Source organism: Ctenopharyngodon idella, chromosome 19 (genome assembly GCF_019924925.1).
Source record: "Ctenopharyngodon idella isolate HZGC_01 chromosome 19, HZGC01, whole genome shotgun sequence".
NCBI classification, from domain to species: Eukaryota; Metazoa; Chordata; class Actinopteri; order Cypriniformes; family Xenocyprididae; genus Ctenopharyngodon; species Ctenopharyngodon idella.
In genome coordinates this window covers 32,371,268-32,390,895 of record NC_067238.1, presented here as the reverse complement: position 1 = coordinate 32,390,895, position 19,628 = coordinate 32,371,268, and the positions used below count along the sequence as shown (strand labels likewise).

The window sequence follows — 19,628 nt, the reverse complement described above, 5'->3', positions numbered from 1 at the left end:
TCTGAGTCGATTCCCCTCAGTGTGAAAGAGAAAAGACTGATCATTTATAACCTTTTTTATTTACAGAAACTAGGAGTGGCAATCTAAATTTTTTATATATATTCTAAATTATATTTATTATACAACATTTGCTTAAGATAATTAAATAAAATATTATATATAATTTAAAATAACAAAAATCCACAATTACAGAAGCAGTTTCAATAACTGAATGTTTTTCAGGGTTTACATTTTATTAAAAATAAATTTGCTTGACTTTTCTAGTCCTTGGTGATTATTTTGTGCAATTTCTCAGCAATTTCTACCTGATAAAATATTTTAAAGCTTGACAATAATTAGAAAAATGTTTATTTGTTAAAGAAATATCCATGACTTTTAAAGATTTACTAATTTCCGTGCCTTTTCCAGCTCTAGAAATCACACTTTTAAAATTCCTCATATATCCAGGTTGTAATTAAATTAACACAGTTATTGAACTGAACTGAATTGATCTGAAAAATGACTCTTCTTATAGTTAAAGGATTAGCATGACTTTTCCAACGTGATTACGTAATGCGTGGAGCATCACAGAGCAGTGCAAAATGAGCATTTGTGGTTAAAAAGTATACTTTTTTTTTTTTAGTTTTTTTTTTTAGAAAATGGCAGATGGTTTCTCTAAATAAGACTCTTATTCCTCGTCTGGGATCATGTAGAGCTCTTTGAAGCTGCACTGAAACTGACATTTGGACCTTCAACCCGTTGAACCCCAGTGAAGTCCACTATATGGAGAAAAATCCTGGAATGTTTTCCTCTAAAACCTTCATTTCTTTTCGACTGAAGAAAGAAAGACATGAACATTTTGGATGACATGGCGGTGACGAAATTATCATGAAATTTTAATTCTGAAGTGAACTAATCCTTTAAAGTTATTTTGAAGCTGCTTTGAAACGATCTGTTTTGTATAAAGCGCTGCAAAAATCTGCAAAAATGGATCATGGGTGTCATCCTTGCTGGAAAAACATCCAGGCTGGTTTATGGTAGAGCAGTTCCTTCTGATGAAGTCTGTTGACCAGCACAAACCAGAACCAGCGGTCAGCGATGGCTTTTCGCTTAGAGAAGCGCCGTTATGGCCGTGTTGTGTAGGGAAAGCCATCCTGAGCTGCCAAACGTTACGCTCTCGTCCTCGGATGGACTGCAGAACACATTACGGCTCAGAATCTGGCCTGATCCACCAGCAGCGGTTTTCACTCTGACCTTGATCTCTGCCGCACTGAGTGCATGGAAAACTGATCTGAGATCTGTCTTGCTGCGCAGATGAAAACAGGACCTGAGTGTTTGGGCCAGATTGCGTTTCTCTGACGTCTTCAGGTCAGCTTTAATGCGTCCATAACTCTGCGTCCCGGATGGAGAGGTGATGGTTCCTCTGAACTCAGGTCAGTTTTATTGGAGCAGCACTGCTGCCACACATTAACCACGGCTGCACGTCTCACCCCTCGAGCGCTCGGCCTGTTCAACACCTGTAAAACAACACAGGCCAGTCCAGCTAGTGGGAGAAATACAACCGGCATAAACAAGTACTAGTGTGACCAACTAGCAGTGAGTCAAAGTGCAATCAGTCTTACTTTTCATCAAATTAGCCCGATCTATGTTTTTATGTAACTTTATGTAGAAAAAAAAGTGATGACTAACTTGTAAGACTAGTCTTAGTAGTTTATGCAACCATGTTAAACTCGTAATCATTTATACAAGCCGACTCTCTGGCTGAATCATTAGATATGGCCTCGTATGAAATGCATACAAACCAATCAAACTGGCTTTCATATGGCCACTGCATTTACTATAAGTAGAGATGTCAAGGTCAAAGGGCAGCTGGTAATAGAGGTCAAATGACCCTCTGAAGAATTCTAGTTTTTAAATGCAAATAGAGACATTTCCTAACATATTGCCACTGATATTCCAGCTCTAAAGTGTGTTTGGGTTTGAATAATCAAAGTTACTTCTACTCTGGCCTCAGATTTTGGAGGTCATGGGTTGTAAAAAACTCCTATACATTAGAGTCTATATGTTAATGAATTAAGTTATTGGCATTAATTTACCTTTGTACTTTTGTTGTGCAGCAGAGCTCAGGTGAAAGTTGATGTTAAATGTGAGAATCAGAAGCTGAAACACTCTCACCTGGAAGGGATTGTGCTGCCAGCTGTGTTTGAGGCTCCGTCTGCACTCATGTGTCCCCTATAAAGGGCTTCCCTTCAGGGCCAGATGTTCTGCACTCATGGATTTTACAGCTGCTGCGAAATATGCATCACTAATCTAACACAGGCAGACACCCGGGGTTACACACACAGCACAACACTGTCTGAAAGGGTCCGAGAGGAACGCTCTCAATCCAGCACAGGAACCAGTCCAAGCTTTTCAGAAATAATTTTTGATCAATGTATGTCATGCTCCCTGTCTTTCTATTGGACAATGGCCAGTGAGTGATATATAAATAAATGAGTGATTTTTATTTTTTAATTTTTATATATATATATATATATATATATATATATATATATATATATATATATATATATAGGGTGAGTGATTTATGGATATATATAGTGAGTGACATATGGATGTATTGCAATATATAGTGTTTTTTATATAATATATATATTGCTATACATCCATGTCACTCACTATATATCGCTGTGTGTGTGTGATATATGGATATATAGTGATATAGAGAGTGATATGGATATATAGTGCGTGATATATGGATATACATATAGCGAGTGGTATATGGATATATAGTGATATAGTGTGTGATATATAGATATATAGTGCGTGATATATGGATATACATATAGCGAGTGGTATATGGATATATAGTGATATAGTGTGTGATATATAGTGTGTGATATGGATATTTAGCAATATATAATGAGTGATATATGGATATATAGGGAGTGATATATGGATATATAGTGAGTGATATATCACACTATATATCGATATACATCCATATATCACTCACTATATATCACTATATATCCATATATCACTCACTATATATCAATATACATATATCACACACACTATACATCCATATATCACTCACTATATATCACTATATATCCATATATCACTCACTATATATCACTATATATCCATATATCACTCACTATATATCAATATACATATATCACACACACTATACATTATACATCCATATATCACTCACTATATATCACTATATATCCATATCACTCACTATATATCAATATACATATATCACACACACTATACATCCATATATCACTCACTATATATCCATATTTCACACACTATTTATCCATATATCACACACTATATATCGATATGCATCCATATATGGATATATAGTGTTTGATAAATGGATGTATAGCGATTGTATAGTGTCTGATATATGGATATATAATGTGTGATATATGGGCTGCATTTAGAAAGTCACATGAACTGCCTCATTAAAAAACACTGAACTGGCCGGATCGGCTGGTGATGTGAATGCGACCTCTGACATACTCTGTTCTGTCAGAAAAAGGCCGGTTCTCTCTCAGAATGAATGGCTGTGGGTGAGAAACACCCTTGAGCACCCATGAGGGCTTTGTGCGACTTTATTGCAGCAAAAGGAAGAATCGAGCTTTAACAAACACTCACTATTTGACTCTGACTCTCACGGGTTCATGTACACTAGTTCCCATGGAAACCATGATCATTTCTGCAGTGAAGTCAACACATTGTGCTTAGCTTTAATAATTTCATGATTTATAATATTTGTTACATTGTTCTCTTGAATAATTAGTTCTGATTGGTCAGTGGCAACATTCAATGTTAGTCTATTGTTTTTTTGTTTTTTAAATATAATGATGCTAAAATGTGTTTGTCGTCCCTGCCAAATAATTTCCTTCATAGTTGTGCTCGTTTAAAGTCTCGTCTCACCGTCATAAAATCATCACACTCAAATCAGTGCTGTCCATGTGTTTGGTAGTTGGCCATGTTATAAACTTGATGACGTATCTGGTCATCCTCTGCCGGTCACATTATCCACTGACATGTTTAAAGTCGCCATGAAACGGAAGTTGGATGGTAGTGGTTTGCTATTGGTGGATCTCATGTGAGGTTGCCTCGCCCTCGTCATCAGAGAAGAAAAGAGATGTCGCTGCAAGAGGGAGAGGAAGTTATTCTGATTCAAGATTATAAGGAACATGAATTTAAAACAATAATGACCGATAAATCATTTAGAATAAAATGCAATATTCCATAAAAAGGTGATTTCATGGGGACTTTAACTCAAGAGTCCATCATATTGTGAACGTCACTTTTCTCTCACTCCGTCGCTCTCAGAGCATCTTTTCTACCTCCAAGTCTCTCATTCTCTCACTCCCTCTGTCAGCATTGCTGGGATTTTTCTCAGTGCGTGTTCTTCTCCAGAATGGTCAGCTTTGACGCATTTCTCAGACACAATGGAGGCCTTTTAGGTTGTGAATGTTTCTCTGTGCTCATATGTGAGTGACAGCTCGACACCAACACTTCCCTCCACACCGACGACAGACACCATCAACATCCCTCCTTCATGATGATTTCCTTCCCAGACAACACTGAAACAAGTCACGCTACATGATAGATCTAGCTGTTTAGAGTCAAACAGACAATGTTACAATGCAAAATAAATGCCTGTTTCAGCAGTATTTCAGCTAATTTGCATGTTCTGACTCGCTCTATTAAATGTTGCTTTTGCTGAAATTAAATGTCAGACTTGTTTATGAAGCCTATATAGCTAGATTTTTTTAAATGCATTTTCTCAGACGATATATAGTGATATATAGTGAGTGATATGGATATTTAGTGATAAACTGTATATAGTGTGAATAAATTGTGAATAAAAAAGGAATGCAATGATGTGGAAGTTTCAAATTTCAATATTTTATTCAGAATACAACATAGATGACATATCAAATGTTTAAACTGAGAAAATGTATCATTTTAAGGGAAAAATAAGTTGATTTTAAATTTCATGGCATCAACACATCTCAAAAAAGCTGGGACAAGGCCATGTTTACCACTGTGTGGCATCCCCTCTTCTTTTTATAACAGTCTGCAAACGTCTGGGGACTGAGGAGACAAGTTGCTCAAGTTTAGGAATAGGAATGTTGTCCCATTCTTGTCTAATACAGGCTTCTAGTTGCTCAACTGTCTTAGGTCTTTGTCGCATCTTCCTCTTTATGATGCGCCAAATGTTTTCTATGGGTGAAAGATCTGGACTGCAGGCTGGCCATTTCAGTACCCGGATCCTTCTTCTACGCAGCCATGATGTTGTAATTGATGCAGTATGTGGTCTGGCATTGTCATGTTGGAAAATGCAAGGTCTTCCCTGAAAGAGACGACATCTGGATGGGAGCATATGTTGTTCTAGAACTTGGATATACCTTTCAGCATTGATGGTGCCTTTCCAGATGTGTAAGCTGCCCATGCCACACGCACTCATGCAACCCCATACCATCAGAGATGCAGGCTTCTGAACTGAGCGCTGATAACAACTTGGGTTGTCCTTGTCCTCTTTAGTCCGGATGACATGGCGTCCCAGTTTTCCAAAAAGAACTTCAAATTTTGATTCGTCTGACCACAGAACAGTTTTCCACTTTGCCACAGTCCATTTTAAATGAGCCTTGGCCCAGAGAAAACGCCTGCGCTTCTGGATCATGTTTAGATATGGCTTCTTTTTTGACCTATAGAGTTTTAGCCGGCAACGGCGAATGGCACGGTGGATTGTGTTCACCGACAATGTGTTCTGGAAGTATTCCTGAGCCCATGTTGTGATTTCCATTACAGTAGCATTCCTGTATGTGATGCAGTGCCATCTAAGGGCCCGAAGATCACGGGCATCCAGTATGGTTTTCCGGCCTTGACCCTTACGCACAGAGATTGTTCCAGATTCTCTGAATCTTTGGATGATATTATGCACTGTAGATGATGATAACTTCAAACTCTTTGCAATTTTTCTCTGAGAAACTCCTTTCTGATATTGCTCCACTATTTTTCGCCGCAGCATTGGGGGAATTGGTGATCCTCTGCCCATCTTGACTTCTGAGAGACACTGCCACTCTGAGAGGCTCTTTTTATACCCAATCATGTTGCCAATTGACCTAATAAGTTGCAAATTGGTCCTCCAGCTGTTCCTTATATGTACATTTAACTTTTCCGGCCTCTTATTGCTACCTGTCCCAACTTTTTTGGAATGTGTAGCTCTCATGAAATCCAAAATGAGCCAGTATTTGGCATGACATTTCAAAATGTCTCACTTTCAACATTTGATATGTTATCTATATTCTATTGTGAATAAAATATAAGTTTATGAGACTTGTAAATTATTGCATTCCTTTTTTATTCACAATTTGTACAGTGTCCCAACTTTTTTGGAATCGGGTTTGTATATAGTGAGTGATTTATGGATATATAGTGATATATAGTGAGTGATATATGGATATATAGTGATATATAGTGAGTGATTTATGGATATATAGTGATATATGGATATATAGTGATATATAGTGAGTGATTTATGGATATATAGTGCGTGACATGGATATATAATGAGTGATTTATGGATATATAGTGAGTGATATATAGATAAATAGTGATATACTGTATATAGTGTGTGATATGGATATATAGTGATATATAGAGAGTGATATAGCTATGGATATTTAGTAAGTGATATGGATATATAGCGATATAGTGAGTGATTTATGGATATAGTGATATATAGTGAGTGATATAAGGATATATAGCGATATAGTGAGTGATATATATATATATATATATATAGTGATATATAGTGAGTGATATATAGTGAGTGATATATGGATATACAGTGATATATAGTGAGTGATATATGGATATACAGTGATATATAGTGAGTGATATATGGATATACAGTGATATATAGTGAGTGATTTATGGATATATAGTGATATAACAAAAATGACAAGTTGTCTTTGTTTCTGAGGTGTTTTTTGTTACTTGTTTTGCAATATTGTGGCGTTGTGTAACGATGTGTTCTAGTTAATGCTGTTATTGCACATTATATTGCTTTGAACTGACCTTCACCTGTGAAGCATTCAACCTCGAAACATTTTGGATAGGCACAAAACAATTTAAAACATATGTCATGGGTTATTAATATATTTTGAAATGATTGATTGACGATGGATGATGCTCTAAATGATGCAGTAGTTCAGTATTGAGACATTGTGAAAACATCCGCTCTCATGTTTTTCTTTTGAGTCCAGGTTTTCCACTAGTTTATTAGATGAGAATCACCATATGGTGCGCAAGAGAAGCACTAAAGAAGAAATGTCAGTCCTTGTCTTGTAAAGTCAGACTGTCGGCCTTTGTGCACTTGGTTTCTGTTCTCCCTGTCTCTCTGAGGGGTGATAGCCAGCAGTCTCAAAGGTTTCTTGATGTTCTTCCAGTCTGTTCTTTGCCTTCTGAAAATGGACAAAGCAGAATTTTCCTTACAAACCTTCATTTCGTGTAACGTGTGCCGCTTGGCGGCAGCCTCTGTTTGTTGGACGAAATGAACAGGTTCATCCTTCCTTTCCCACCTTGAGAACCTGACAGTTGCTTTGCACAGTCCTCAGAAAAACAAATGTACAGAATTGATCTGAGAATGTTTTTTAAATTCAGTTTCTACATTTGAGTTGAATTTAAGTCATTTAGCAAACATGATATGGAATTGTAATTCAAATGTTAATTTAATGAAGTAGAATTAAAAATGAGTTTCATACAAGCAACAAAATGGACAATGTCATGAAATTGATGATAACCGTCATTGTAATCAGTCACTTATAATAAACTGTATTTAATTTAAACAGTACTGTGTACATCAGATGCTTCACGTCTGTTGCTTTAGTGTGGAAACTTACTGTATGTCACCAATAAATTTTCCTTTTTTTGGACCGAAGAACATATCATTTCTCAGAATGCTTTAATTGTGATTAATCCTGCTGTTTCAATTAAATGAAATGAAATGAAAATAAAATCATGTAAATCCTGATTCTCTGCTGTATCAGGTAGAAATGTCACACACACACACACACAAAAAAAAGCACTTTAAAAACAACCCAAGTTGGGTTGAAAATGGACAAATCCAGCATTTAGGTTGTTTTAACCCAGCGGTTGGGTTAAATGTTTGCTCAACATGCTGGACAGTTTTATTTAACTCAAATATTGTTTAAAAATGACTATGTCTGGCTTAAAATGAACCTAAAATGGGTTGGAAATTAAAAATCAGACACATAATTACCAGAGGCAACAATAATAATCAAAAGGTGAACATTTATTAATAAGCAATTTAATAAATGTTTATTATTACTCATTAAACTAAATGCTCATTTATTAATCATATTGCTGGGTTTGTCCATTTTCAACCCAACTTGGGTTTTTTAACCCAGTGATTGGGTTGTTTTAAATGTTTGCCCAACCTGCTGGGTAGTTTTATTTAACCTAACAATTGTTTAAAAATGACTGTATTTCTTGCTTAAAAATTTATTAAACATTTATTAATGTTTAATAAATGAACATTTAGAGTGTAGGATTTGTTTACAAGCAGCTAAATAACACGAGTACAATGTAAATAATGCCAAAATAAAACGAACACACCCATTTTTCTGTCAACAAAGCCTGAATTAAATGTATTTAACGGAATAGTTGACCCAGAAATGAAAAATCTGCAGTAATTTAAACTAATGAAAGCTGTTATGACAGTGATGCCAAATTGATCTAATACAGTATTTACAGTATCGTTTTCATGGACTATTTTTGTGTTGCATTTTTGTAATTTTTAGAGCTTGACGGGCCCATTTTGGTACACTTTCATTAAATGGAAAACAGCAGCATGAACATTCTACTAAACCTCTCCATTTGTAAATCATACAGGTTTTGAATAACTTGATGACTGAATTGGTCATTCTTCTATTGGAAACATGCCATTGTTAAATGCTGTTTGGCTTACAGGACTTTAGTTCATTTTAAGTCATTTTTTGAGTCTTCAGTTGTACTGTAGGGGGATTTACATTTGGTCTCTAGCGATCAGATCACTATGCCAATCAGTTTGTGTCTCTGCAAAACAAATATAAATCTGACCTTCGGTTTTTGCTGTCATAGGTCCCCCACAATCCACTGCAAACTCCCCTGACGCCTGTGTTTACTGTGGCGTCTCTGTTGTTCAGTGTCCGTGAAGCTAAACAGGCCTTTCAACATGGATTCAGCACTGAAACTCACACATAAGGTACAGTCATCAGACGCTGCAGTATCCCCTCCTCCTCACTTTCTGCTACTCTACGGTTTGTTGGTCGCGCTCAACAACACCTGCGTAAGATATATACATTTGTGTTTAGAAACGGCATTGACTGGTAGTTAAAGTCGAGCTAAAGAGTTGAGCTGACGAAACATTTAATGGACACCGTCTGTGTGATGATGTATTAATTGAAAAAATGGTCTTCTCTGCAGAGCTGAAACTGGAAAACATCAGCAACACTTAGTTCTGTTTCCATTCTGAGCTATTGGTTTTCAAGCTGTAGTGAGTCTATAGAGAGTTTAACTCTCCAAAATACTCCAAATCCACAAAACCTTCTCGTGTGTTTCAAACATCAGTGCAGTTTACTGTATAATAATCATTAAAAGTGTGTCTATTTGAGACAGCATGGAGAATCAGATTTACCTCCTTCGACAAATGACAGTGTCGAGTTTCTTTGTGATCGTTTTCAGATCTCCTGTGAAAACATTTAACATACACTCTCTTAAAAATAAAGGTTCTTTGTTTATGGAAGCTTGTTTCCGCCACTGAATACAAAATAAAGGCATAATTGTGTATAATTATCATTTTTATCTCGCAGTGCTGACTTTTTTTCCCCTCAGAATTGTGTGATATAAATTGCAAGATATAAAGTCGCAATTGGGAGTTATAAAGTCAGAATTGTGAGAGATGAAGTCAGAATTGTGGGATATAAAGTCAGAATTGTGGGATATAAAGTCAGAATTGTGAGAGATGAAGTCAGAATTGTGGGATATAAAGTCAGAATTGTGGGATATAAAGTCAGAATTGTGAGTTATAAAGTCAGAATTGTGAGTTATAAAGTCAGAATTGTGGGATATAAAGTCAGAATTGTGGGATATAAAGTCAGAATTGTGGGATATAAAGTCAGAATTGTGGGATATAAAGTCAGAATTGTGGGATATAAAGTCAGAATTGTGGGATATAAAGTCAGAATTGTGGGATATAAAGTCAGAATTGTGGGATATAAAGTCAGAATTGTGAGATATAAAGTCAGAATTATGTGTTATAAAGTCAGAATTGTGGGATATAAAGTCAGAATTGCGGGATATAAAGTCAGAATTGCGAGATATAAAGTCAGAATTGCGAGATATAAAGTCAGAATTGCGGGATATAAAGTCGCATTTGTGTGTTATAGTCAGAATTGTGGGATATAAAGTCAGAATTGTGGGATATAAAGTCAGAATTGTGTGAGATAAAGTCAGAATTGTGTGAGATAAAGTCAGAATTGTGGGATATAAAGTCAGAATTGTGAGATATAAAGTCGCAATTGTGTGTTATAGTCAGAATTGTGAGATATAAAGTCAGAATTGTGAGATATAAAGTCAGAATTGTGGGATATAAAGTCGCAATTGTGAGATATAAAGTCAGAATTGTGAGATATAAAGTCAGAATTATGTGTTATAAAGTCAGAATTGTGGGATATAAAGTCAGAATTGCGGGATATAAAGTCAGAATTGCGGGATATAAAGTCAGAATTGCGGGATATAAAGTCAGAATTGCGAGATATAAAGTCGCATTTGTGTGTTATAGTCAGAATTGTGAGAAATAAAGTCAGAATTGTGAGATATGAAGTCAGAATTGTGGGATATAAAGGCAGAATTGTGGGATATAGTCGCTTCTTTAAATTATTAAAATGTTCTTCATTTCCAACTTTTCACTGAAAGATTCTTTGGGGAACCAGAAATGGTTCTTCTATGGCATCGCTGTGAAAACCCTCTTTTGGAAGCTTTATTTGTAAGAGTTATGCACATGTAGTACAGTATTGTGAGAAAGATAAACAGGTCAACCGCTCAAACAGACAGATCAATGTTTTACAGAAGTATTTCCCTACAGGAACGCAACCTACCGATGGCTGAATTATTGAGTCACTGAGTCACACATTAAACTGGGATTTGGGATAGTGTTGAAACATCTACACCTCTGAACACTGACCGCCATTGAAAAACTGACCTTTCTCTCTGTCTGTAGGTGGAAATGAGCATCACTGCGCTGACGTCAGACTCAAATGAAGAAGCTGCCAGTGAGAAAACGCTCAATTGTTTGTTTTACGTGTGGAGTTTCTGCGTCTGGGAAAGATGAAGGAGAGAAACTGAGTGAAGAATAGAAAGAGGCACGATGGAAGATGCAGGAAAGGACAGCTGAAGTCTGGATCTATTTGCAAAGCAGTATTCTTAATGAATTATTTAAATAATTTAAATGAAATGATAAAAAACGTTCTGCAGTGTTGTGATTCTGTTGCATACATAATTATGTATTTATTTGCCCTTTTGTTCACACAGCTGCAGTTTAAAATCAACATGTAAATATTGAAAGATGTTTCTGTCCTGAAGCAAACTGAGATGTAATCAGGAACAGGTTCATGTGAGACGAGGTTCATGTAATTAACGCACAAATAGGATTTTAAAAGGCCAAGCAATGGAGATCCATCTAGAGATGAGTTCAAAGACATAAAACGTTCAAATGGTCATTCAAAATATCGAAAAAATCAGATGTTTTCCATCGAAATGATCCGCCCAGCAGGGACCAGTAAAGCACATAGAATTACATCAGAGAAGCGGAGGAGAGGAGAGAGAGAGGAAACATTCTTCAAGTATGAGGAAATTTTACTGCTCTCCTCCCTCTCTCTCTCTCTCTCTCTCTCTCTCTCTCCTCTTTCTTCCCCCGTCAGTCAGGAGTTTTCCTGAGCCGTGAGGAGCAGCGACTGACAGGACGGGTGTGAGGAAGCATCAGCGGCTCTGCAGGTAAGACCATCAAATAATGCTCACGCTTGATATTAACCCTCTGATGCATGCGCTAATCCATCACAAACTTCAGTACTGAAGATCTTCAGCATCAGAATGGTTTGTGAGAGAGTTGCACATCTGTTCACTGCAGCTCATATTCAAGAGTCTCTCATCAACCATTTATTTTTTGAATTTACACTACGGTTCAAAAGTTTGGGGTCAGTAAGTTTATAATGTTATAAAAAACTTTCAAATAAATGATGTTTCTATTCATCAAAGAATCCTGAAAAATAAAATGAATGACTGTTTCCACAAAAAACATTGATGATAATCATAAATGTTTCTGAAGGATCATGTGACACTGAAGACTGGAGTAATGATGCTGAAAATTCAGCTTTGATCACAGGAATAAATTACACTTTACTATATATTCACATAGAAAACAGCTGATTTACATTGTTATAATATTTCACAATTTTTACTGTAGTTTTGATCAAATAAATCCAGTCTTGGTGACATTGAAAAACATTATAAAATCTCCCAGACTTTTGAATGGCAATGTACACTCTAAAAATAATTCATGGCACCTGTTGACACTTAAACTTAAATAAATGCATGGTTGCAAGTTAAAAATTGTAATTTATTGTTTTAATTAAACCTTTTATTTAAAATATTATTTTGTAGAGTTCTGTTGACATAATAATGTTGATCATTACATCAATTTAATATCGTCCGTAATTTAAACTCAAATTTCTGCATTAACTGGCTTTTTTTAAAGTGGATTTCTAGTTCCCAACATGCTTTGCATAGGACTGGATAAGGAGAATAAATGTTAATTTATTTGTTTTTAGTGAAGGGAAAGACCTGTTAGTGTTTAAAGGATTAGTTGACTTCAGAATTCAAATTTCCTGATAATTTACTCACCCTAATGTCATCCAGGATGTTCATGTCTTTCTTTCTTCAGTCGAAAGGAAATTAAGGCTTTAGAGGAAAACATTCCAGGATTTTTCTCCATATAGTGGACTTCAACGGGTTGAAGGTCAAATGTCAGTTTCAGTGCAGCTTCAAAGAGCTCTACATGATCCCAGACGAGGAATAAGAGTCTTATCTAGAGAAACTTTTTTTTTTAGAAAACAGTCGTTTTCTAAAAAAAATAAAAATTATATACTTTTTAACCACAAATGTTCATCTTTCACTGCTCTGTGATGCTCCACACATTACGTAATCACGTTGGAAAGGTCACTGTCCAAACTGACATTTGGACCTTCAACCCGTTGAACCCCAGTGAAGTCCACTATATGGAGAAAAATCCTGGAATGTTTTCCTCAAAAACCTTCATTTCTTTTCCACTGAAGAAAAAGACATAAACATCTTGGATGACATGAGGGTGAGTAAATTATCAGGAAGTGAACTAATCCTTTAATGCTGTTGTGTTTGACATTTAAAAGAGTTTCTGTAATGTTGAAGTTTTTGTGCTGAAGAGTAGATACATGAAGGTAAACACTATTGACTGCGCTAATGACAATAATATCTTACTTGTTGATTAAATATACATGTTAAATAAGTTATGTTAGCATGTGCTGTGATAGCTGTTGATTTGAACTGAAGTTGATCAGATTAATTGGTTCCAAGTCTACAACTCTGGTAGTTGGAGTGACTTAATTGTTTTGAGTAATCAACTTAAAAATGTATGTTTAAGCTACAAATTAAGTTCCTCTAACTCAGTGTAGCTTGTTGGTTGAACGTAAATTCACTCAAAGTTGTCATAGCTCAAAAAAATTGATAAACTTTTTTTTTTTTTTTTTTGAGACAACATTATTTTTAGAGTGTATGTCGTCACAAATGGTGGTTTGGCTGTAATATTGTTAAAATGCCTTTAATGTCGGTGTGCATCAGAGAGTTGCTTGTTGCAGATGCTCTTCTGAGGTTTGGATTGAAGATGTTTTGCTCACAATCACGGTCAGAGCAGGAGTTTTCATCTTGTCAGGGCATAGTGATCATGTGATCTCTGGCCATAACATTTTTATCACCAAAATGTGCAGCGTATTACAGTCCATCTGTCTCCGTCTAGACTGTCAATATGAGCTCCGGGGCTTCTGACTTCAGAAGAAAAGACCAGTCGAGAAGAATAACCGTTAGAGATTCTGAGCTCATTTGAGGGTAAATTAATGATGACGTTTGTTAATGAAGAGAAATGATGAGATGGGAAGGAAAAATCATCAGGAGCGGCTAAGGGATACAACAGCTGAAATATTCAGTTTTATAGTGTGTTTCACAATATGTGTTGTTTTACAGCAGCTTTACAGAAGCTGAACCATAAAAACAGTCATTTTCTTTGAATGTGGCGAGAAAAACCTGAGAAAATGAATACATGAACTGATAAAATGTTTACCTGCTTGCTTTGGATAAAACCGTTAACACATGTATTTCAATTAATGAAAATGATTTAATACTTTTAGTAACAACGCTGTAACAAATTAAGCAAGTTTTTGTGAAATCATAATTAGATAAGAGCTGCGTTTATAGATGGTCTTTTAAAAAAGATAATTACAATAACAGAAGACATGAATCAATTCGAACCTCACAGCTCGTTTCCTATCAGCCTGCAATCTATATAATTTTCAGTCAATCCTGAGGAGTGATGTGATATTTCCCCTTCAGCTCCATGTGTGTTTTTCATCATCAGCACCATGAGAAAAGACCTGCAGATTGTCCTTTAACTGACCTGTCGCCTGACAACCATCTCTAACTACAGGCAGATGGCATGAAACAAACATTTGTGGTATTTTATTTAGAAATGATGTTCTTCCTCAGTATTTCTGTCTTGTTTTCCAGCACAAATATCTAAACATTCTTAAATCAAGATGCATTTACTGGAGAAACAAAATGACTGAAGATACTAAGATATCAAAATGAAGTGAGTTTGTGTTTAAAACAAGTCAGTGGAGTCAGAAAAATACACTTAATTCAAAAGAAAAACAAGATTATTTTTCTGACTCTACTGACAGATTTTTGTTCTCACTTCATTTTCATGATTTTCTCAGTAAACAGGACTTAATATCTTCAGTCATTTTACTTCTCCAGTAAATGTAAAAATTGATTTAAGTATTTGTACTGGAAAGCAAGAAAGAAATACTGAGGAAAAACATCCTTTTTTTACAGTGTATGGTATGAAATCATGTCCAAAACAACATGATTACCATAGTTCACATCCAAACAAAAACAGTTCTGGTCATGATCACGATATCTGGGCAAAACATGACATCAAAAGCTTGTTTTCTCCTTTGTTTCCAAAGGTAAAGTCACGGAAAGCAGAACTGGTATTTTCAGCAGTTTAAATGAATTTTAGCAGGAAAGGATCATGGCGTTTACTTTCCTTGATTTGATCTGGCAGCTTCTGTGTCGCTCCATTGACAGCGTTATTTAAAGTCAACATGGAATTAAAATCGACCCTGTTTACTCTCTTAATACACTTTCCTGCTCTCATTATGTGTCATTCATCAAAAAGAAGCTTGTCTTTGAAATCTTTCATCAAAATTAAATCTGCTCAACAGTCCCTCTTATTTTTGCCTCAAACCATCATGAAACTTGCAAGTAAAATGGGTTGCACATGCTGTTTTTATGTCGACTTCAGGTGAATGTCTAATATTGAATCCTGCATGACAACTGAAATTGTGTTTGTGTGAAACAGGTCGGACAGACGCTTGAAGAGCAGAGAAGAGAAGAGTTCAGCCAACGGTTCATCTGCAAAAACTAAATCTAAATGTTTTGAGTACTGTAATAAAATACCTTCTCATTCACGAACAAAACATCATCCATTGATTTTGGAGGTGTTCCTCCCTTTAAACATGGCATTTGTGTTGCCTTTCCTCCTCCTGCTTTCCCTCTCGATCCAGACGGGAGCTCAGCGCGTCTCCAGCGATCTCAGATCCCAGCCTGTTAGAGTTGTTATTTCAGACACATGCACACAGGACGGGGCCAGAGAGAGAGAGATGGACTTGGACCCTGATTCTCCTCTGGTCCTGACCCATCGGATCCGTCTGCTGCCCGGATCAGGCTCAGGTTGTGGTCAGTGCGAGGTGGACTTTGCAGCCTTGCGTGAGCGTATTGAAAGACTGGAGAAGGAGGTGTCGGATCTGAGGCAGAAATGTGGAGGTCCGGATGGATGCTGCACCTCCCAGCAGAGCAAAGGTAAAGCCCTTCCTGAATGCCACCAATCCAGACCTTCCCAGGCTCTCATAAGCTTCTCATAGTCAAGAAATTCAAAACAATGCCTATCCTGACCGATCCTAAAGGATCCTTTTGGGAGATATTCAGCTGTAATCAAATGAGATCCTACTAGATCAGGGGTGTCAAACATACGGCCCACAACGGTGTCCAATTCGGCACGGGGGATGATTTGATTTTGAACAATAACAGAAAATAGAGATGTACCGGTCAAACAGCTATAAATTGGAAATGTCATTTGTGTGGGAATCTGACTTTATAACTTGCAATCCTGGCTTTATTTCAAGCAATTCTGACTTTATAACTCGCAATCCTGACGTTATAACTCGTAATTCTGACTTTATATCACGCAAATCTGACTTTATATCTCGCAATCCTGGCTTTATTTCAAGCAATTCTGACTTTATAACTCGCAATCCTGACGTTATAACTCGTAATTCTGACTTTATATCACGCAAATCTGACTTTATATCTCGCAATCCTGGCTTTATTTCAAGCAATTCTGACTTTATAACTCGCAATCCTGACTTTATTTCAAGCAATCCTGACTTTATAACTCGTAATTGTGACTTTATATCACGCAAATCTGACTTTATAACTCACAATCCTGACTTTATAACTCCCAATTCTGGCTTTATAATACGCAATCCTGACTTTATAACTCGCAATCCTGACTTTATTTCAAGCAATCCTGACTTTATAACTCGTAATTCTGACTTTATTTCAAGCAATTCTGACTTTATAACTCGTAATTGTGACTTTATATCACGCAAATCTGACTTTATATCTCGCAATCCTGGCTTTATAACTCCCAATTCTGACTTTATAACTCGCAATCCTGGCTTTATTTCAAGCAATTCTGACTTTATATCTCGCAATTCTGACTTTGTATCACACAATCCTGACTTTATTTCAAGCAATTCTGACTTTATAACTCAAAATTCTGACTTCATATCTCGCAATTCTGACTTTATAACTCGCAATCCTGACTTTATAACTCGCAATCCTGACTTTATATCATGAAATCCTGACTTTATAACTCGCAATTCTGACTTTATATCTCGCAATCCTGACTTTATATCATGAAATCCTGACTTTATAACTCAAAATTCTGACTTTATAACTCGCAACCCGGACTTTATTTCAAGCAATTCTGACTTTATATCTCGCAATCCGGACTTTATATCACGCAATTCTGACTGTATAACTCACAATTCTGAGAGATATTGTGAGAGAAAAAGTCACAATTACCTTTTTATTTCATGGTGGAGACAAGCTTCCATAGAACACAGATGTGCCAGCAGAGCAAAAGCTCACTGTTTGCGAAGTATAGGAAGAAAAATATACTGAAATGGGGGTTGGGGTTATATGAATATATATATGAAAGGGAACTGTTTTCAGAAGCATTCTTGTCCTATTACCTCCGCAGCGCTGCATTGTGTACAGCGGTAATCAAGGAAACGCTTGCTGCTGCTGTTCTATAAGCACCACCTACTGTCAGAGAGTGAATTTGCATTTTCTTGCATATATTCAGGATGCATTTTTCATTTGATTCTACTAAAAAGAATAGAATAGAAAAGTTCCATTCACTGCAAAACATAATTCTTTGGTTACTTTTGTCAAAAATAGAGCATGCCAAACATGGTTACAATGGTGTCAATCATCGCATTCTCTGGAACACATGATCATAATTTCGCTCCTGTGTTTACATGCAGATGTGACTCCTGAAGCTGTGGCCATTATATCGTGGTGTTATTTCTCCACAGGTGCGGTCTGTACCACCGCTGGTCCCTCGACTGACGAGTGTCCGGATGACTGCAGTGACCAGGGTCGCTGTGTCGATGGGAAGTGTGTGTGTTTCTCAGGATTCAGTGGGCCGGACTGCAGTATCCCGGACTGTCCTGATGACTGCAACAGCCGGGGCCGGTGTGTGAACGGACAGTGTGTGTGTGACGCAGGCTTCAGCGGCCCGGACTGCTCTGTAAAAACATGTCCGGATAACTGCAGCAGCCGGGGCCGGTGTGTGAATGGGAAGTGTGTGTGTGACGCAGGCTTCAGTGGCCCGGACTGCTCGTCCAGCACGTGTCCCGGGAACTGCAATAACAGGGGCCGCTGCGTGAACGGCAGGTGCGTGTGTGAGGCCGGGTTTACCGGCCCTGACTGCGGGATACGGAGCTGTCCGGAGAACTGCAACAACCGGGGACGCTGTGTGAACGGAAAATGCGTGTGTGACTCTGGATTCATGGGTCAGGACTGCTCCGAGAGGTCCTGCCCCGGGAACTGCAACAGCCGGGGCCGCTGTGTGAACGGAAAATGCGTGTGTGACTCTGGATTCGCTGGTCAGGACTGCTCCGAGAGGTCCTGCCCTGGGAACTGCAACAGCCGGGGCCGCTGTGTGAACGGAAAATGCGTGTGTGACTCTGGATTCGCTGGTCAGGACTGCTCCGAGAGGTCCTGCCCCGGGAACTGCAACAGCCGGGGCCGCTGTGTGAACGGAAAATGCGTGTGTGACTCTGGATTCGCTGGTCAGGACTGCTCCGAGAGGTCCTGCCCTGGGAACTGCAACAGCCGGGGCCGCTGTGTGAACGGAAAATGCGTGTGTGACTCTGGATTCGCTGGTCAGGACTGCTCCGAGAGGTCCTGCCCCGGGAACTGCAACAGCCGGGGCCGCTGTGTGAACGGAAAATGCGTGTGTGACTCTGGATTCGCTGGTCAGGACTGCTCCGAGAGGTCCTGCCCTGGGAACTGCAACAGCCGGGGCCGCTGTGTGAACGGAAAATGCGTGTGTGACTCTGGATTCATGGGTCAGGACTGCTCTGAGAGGTCCTGTCCGGGGAACTGCAGTAACAGGGGCCGCTGTGTGAACGGACAGTGCGTGTGCGAGCCGGGCTTCTCTGGGCCGGACTGCTCTGTAAAAACATGTCCAGATAACTGCAGCAACCGCGGACAGTGTGTCAATGGGAAGTGTGTGTGTGAGAGCGGCTTTACTGGACCGGACTGCGCGTCCAGATCCTGTCCTGGAGACTGCAGTAACCGGGGCGTGTGTATCGACGGCCGGTGCGAGTGTGAGAGCGGCTTCACTGGACCCGACTGCTCGTCCCAGGCTTGTCCCAGTAACTGCAATAACAAGGGCAGATGTGTGAATGGGAAGTGCGTCTGTGACGTGGGCTTCTCTGGTCAGGACTGCTCCAGCAAAACCTGCCCCAACAACTGCAGTAACAGGGGCCGCTGCGTGAGGGGCCGCTGCGTGTGTCGGCGGGGTTTCACGGGGCCCGACTGCAGCGAGTGTCAGGCTGGGTTCACTGGGGAAAACTGTGACGTCGGTGAGTGATGCACTGTAC

At 38.3% G+C, this 19,628-nt stretch overlaps 1 protein-coding gene across 17 annotated transcripts in view; it reads left to right on the top strand.

The window, feature by feature from the left end:
• Nucleotides 1-19,628, top strand: part of LOC127500865 (tenascin-X) — a 50,474-nt gene that overhangs the window by 3,586 nt on the left and 27,260 nt on the right. Inside the window, exons 2-8 of one of the 17 annotated variants that reach the window (XM_051872435.1) lie at nt 9,166-9,289; nt 11,306-11,357; nt 12,006-12,078; nt 15,752-16,251; nt 18,054-18,738; nt 18,832-18,924; nt 19,018-19,610. In XM_051872435.1, coding sequence (XP_051728395.1) covers nt 15,909-16,251; nt 18,054-18,738; nt 18,832-18,924; nt 19,018-19,610 — 1,714 coding nt within the window. In that variant the 5' untranslated portion in view covers nt 9,166-9,289; nt 11,306-11,357; nt 12,006-12,078; nt 15,752-15,908. Of the gene's footprint in view, nt 1-9,165; nt 9,290-11,305; nt 11,358-12,005; nt 12,079-15,751; nt 16,252-18,053; nt 19,611-19,628 lie in introns of those variants that run through there. The other 16 variants (XM_051872433.1, XM_051872431.1, XM_051872441.1 and 13 more) reach the window with 16 other exon arrangements.